The sequence below is a fragment of the Myripristis murdjan genome, chromosome 16 (genome assembly GCF_902150065.1).
Source record: "Myripristis murdjan chromosome 16, fMyrMur1.1, whole genome shotgun sequence".
In the NCBI taxonomy this organism is placed as follows: Eukaryota; Metazoa; Chordata; class Actinopteri; order Holocentriformes; family Holocentridae; genus Myripristis; species Myripristis murdjan.
In genome coordinates, this window is record NC_043995.1 from 16,924,561 (window position 1) to 16,928,274 (window position 3,714).

Sequence of the window (3,714 nt, forward strand, 5' to 3'; positions counted from 1 at the left end):
AAAAATATCAGCAGCCAGCGGGATACATCCACTCAGATATTATCATATTATCATCTTATTTTCTATCTGATAGTGAGTAAATTCACGCATTTAAATAAATAAAAAAAAATCTGATTACATGGTACAAAATCTTACAGTTAAAATGCCACTAAGCCTTACATGAGAAATTTCCAATTCTAAATTATGTAATTTTTTAGGTTAAAATGTTGCAACAGCATGCCAACTACACGGATCCCTCTTCTCCTTTTTCTTCTTATTTTAGGGTAATATTAGGTTACCATAAATGATCAAATGAATAATCATTTTATGGAATGCAACATAGACCAGTTTTAATCAAAACTGTCACGATAATTGAACGCAATTACAGTAATGTGAAAGTTTGAGGCGGTGTAATATAGGTCTGCGGCAAGAACAATGCAGCCTCTATGTCTTGTGTAATAGTTGTGTATATTAAGTCTTAAGAAGCTAAAACATGCACAGTTCCGAGGGTAATTTATACCAGAGCCAGTTGGAGCCAGAACTTTTTTCAACATGAGGCAGGTGCAAAGCTGTGGAGAGGCTCTCACAAAATATAACACCTGAACAACTTAAAATGACCAAGTCCTGTGCAAACGTAAAGACAGGGGTGTATAGTGGAGGATAAACCCACTTAAAATGAGTTTACCCACCTTTTTATTTTGCAGAAAAGAGTTTACCCACCTTTTTAGACTGACATAAATTCAAAGTAAGAAAGAGAATCAAACTCCTCAGAGTTGAATGAGGTTAAGGCCTTTTTACAGGGAGTGCCATCAATTAATGCTCTTCTGAAAAGTCAATTATTTTTTATTCACGGTGGCGGCTGTTGTCCCCTATAATGATCACTTACTGGGGAGGGGGGGGGTCATAGTTAACCCCACCTTTTTATTTAGCACTGCATCAGTGTGTACATGGTCGCCATCTCATTTATTTATTTATTAATATGGAATGCGATGCTCTGTAAAATTTCAATAAGTGCCCCCCCTTCTCCTAATTCCTCCTTCCTAATTCACTCTCATTTAACTTTACCTTCCTTCCGCTGTCTTTTATTATGGAGGGGGCGGCGGGGGGTGGCGGGGGGTGGAGAGCTGTCTGAGGCGCTCTATTGATGACCTCACGGGAGAATGTGGCAGTGCGGTGGGACGGAGCCGCTGATTGGTCGCCCGTGTCACAGCGGCACTTCAAAGCCGGAGAGGAGCCTACAATTGTGGTGGAATGGGCGGAACACATCATTGTATTGCACACCTCTAAAAAAACAGTGCTCTGATTCATAAATATAAAAAGATCCTCTGAGGAGGGCAGTGTTTTGTGGGATGGCAACTTCACTTCTAGGGGTGAGTCTAAAGGAGTTTCTTACTGGTTTAATTAGTTCTTTTCATTGTCCGGCGGAGGGGGATTAAACTTTCCTCGGTCACAAGTAGTTGGAAAGGCAGTGGCTTCGTTATATTTTGAGCGATAGGTTCGCATGAAAAAACTGAAGCTCTCGCCATAATAGAGGTTTCTGTCAGCATCCTAAAAACGTGCATGTTTTAATCGATGCCCAGTTTGGCGTAAATTTATAATCGTTGTTTGCTGCCTTTCAGTGCGTTCTGATCGTCCAGGTAGGACTTGTAAGCCTGCTGTAATGCTTTCCAAACTTGTGCAGCTGAAACCCAGCAATGTGTATCTTACAGGCATCTGCCTAATAGGACGGGGCTTTGATCGCCCTCTAATTCCCTGTCTGAGCTGGGAATAAAGTTTTCTCTGTTGTGTGTAAATGTGGTGTAGAGAATGTTATAACTAGAGTAATGAACCCGTTAAACTCTGCTGTTTTGCATGCGTCGCTAGACTGACCAGTCACTTACAGCTCTTCTTTTCCTTTCAGGAGGAGCCGAGGTTAGGATCGACTCCTTTAGCCATGTTAGCTGCAACATGTAACAAAATAGGGAGTCCGAGCCCTTCACCGTCGACAATTTCGGACAATTCTTCGTCGTTTGGAAAGGGTTTCCACCCATGGAAAAGAGCCACCGCGAGCAGCTGCAGCCTGGGATCCGGTTTGTCCGGCTTCGGGGTGTCCCGTAATGGATCCGGTATATCGGACTCTTTCGGCACCAACAGTTCATCCGGATCCAGTGCTTTTTCCCTCACATCTGGTACCTCATCTAGTTCACACTTTGGAAACGATTACTCGGTTTTCCAAGCCTCTGTTTCAAGCAGTTCTCAAGAGTCAAGCCACCAGCCGGTTTTCATCTCGAAGGTGCACACCTCAGTGGACAGTTTGCAGGGCATCTATCCGAGGATGAGTGTTGCACATCCCTACGAGTCCTGGTTCAAATCGTCTCATCCTGGCATCCCCACAGGAGAGGTTGGGACCACCGGGGCCTCTGCGTGGTGGGATGTGGGAGCGGGATGGATTGATGTTCAAAATCCTAATGGAGCAGCACTACAGACCTCCTTACATTCCGGTGGACTGCAGACGTCCTTGCACTCTCCTCTGGGAGGATATAATTCTGATTACTCGAGTTTAAGTCACTCTGCTTTCAGTACAAGTCCCTCTCCACACCTGTTGACAACCGGCCAGCACCTGATGGACGGTTTCAAGCCGGTGCTATCTTCTTATCCGGACACAAGCCCCTCTCCGTTAACTGGGGCAGGGGGGACTATGCTCTCCGGGGGTCCACCTGCATCTTTAGCGGGGTCTCCGAGGTCATCTGCCCGGCGGTACTCGGGCAGAGCAACCTGCGACTGTCCAAACTGCCAGGAGGCGGAGAGACTGGGACCGGCGGGAGCCAGCCTCAGGAGAAAAGGTCTCCACAGCTGTCATATCCCCGGTTGCGGGAAGGTTTACGGGAAAACATCGCACCTAAAAGCGCATTTGAGGTGGCACACCGGCGAGAGGCCGTTTGTGTGCAACTGGCTCTTTTGCGGGAAGAGGTTCACGCGCTCCGACGAGCTCCAGCGACATTTACGCACACACACCGGGGAGAAAAGGTTCGCCTGTCCGGTGTGTAACAAGAGATTTATGCGTAGTGATCACCTGAGTAAACATGTAAAAACTCACAGCGCCGGGGGATCCGCCGGCTCTGGCTCCGGCGGCAGCGGAGGGAAGAGAGGGAGCGATACCGACAGCGAGCACAGCGCACCGGGGAGCCCTCCGTGCCATTCCCCCGACCTGTTGCACCCACCTGAGTCTACTCAAGGAGTGGGCATGAACGGCCTTTAACTCCCTCAAATGAAATGAAATGGTGATCAGCAACGTGTTTTGATGGAATTGTCCTAGGGGAGATCAAAGTGGACATACTTTGGTGTATGCGAAATGCTTCATCATCAGTGCTGTCATTGAACGAGAAAAAAAGCCTACGTTTGTTTGACTTTTTCAAGTGTTTAAGACTACTAATTGCATTATTCCATAGCTGTACCATCAGAAACTTCCCATTCATAGGCTACATCTGCGGTGTGAAACTGTAATCAAGTTATTGTGGGCACACTGGGACAGGGCACAGCTGAAACTTTCTGCAGACTAATCCAGGTACCCTTGATAATTTTACCAGGGTATTAGAGGCAAAATATAGAAAACATTGCTCTGATAAATATGTGGCCGGCAGAAGTTGTGCTACTGGCACACAGCCTACATATTCTTCAAAACCAAACTCTGGCACTTTATTATTGAGCAGGAGAAATTATTCATTTGTGTCCTTCTGGATAGACTGCTCGGTAGAA

The 3,714-nt window shown here is 46.4% G+C and overlaps 1 protein-coding gene across 1 annotated transcript; it reads left to right on the forward strand.

Annotated features, from left to right (window-relative positions):
- Window positions 1–1,328: 1,328 nt before the first annotated feature.
- sp8b (sp8 transcription factor b) lies at window positions 1,329–3,217 on the forward strand. The gene is made up of 2 exons (XM_030072577.1): window positions 1,329–1,349; window positions 1,880–3,217. Exons 1-2 carry the CDS (start codon window positions 1,329–1,331, stop codon window positions 3,215–3,217), a joined length of 1,359 nt encoding a protein of 452 aa, XP_029928437.1.
- Window positions 3,218–3,714: the final 497 nt, after the last annotated feature.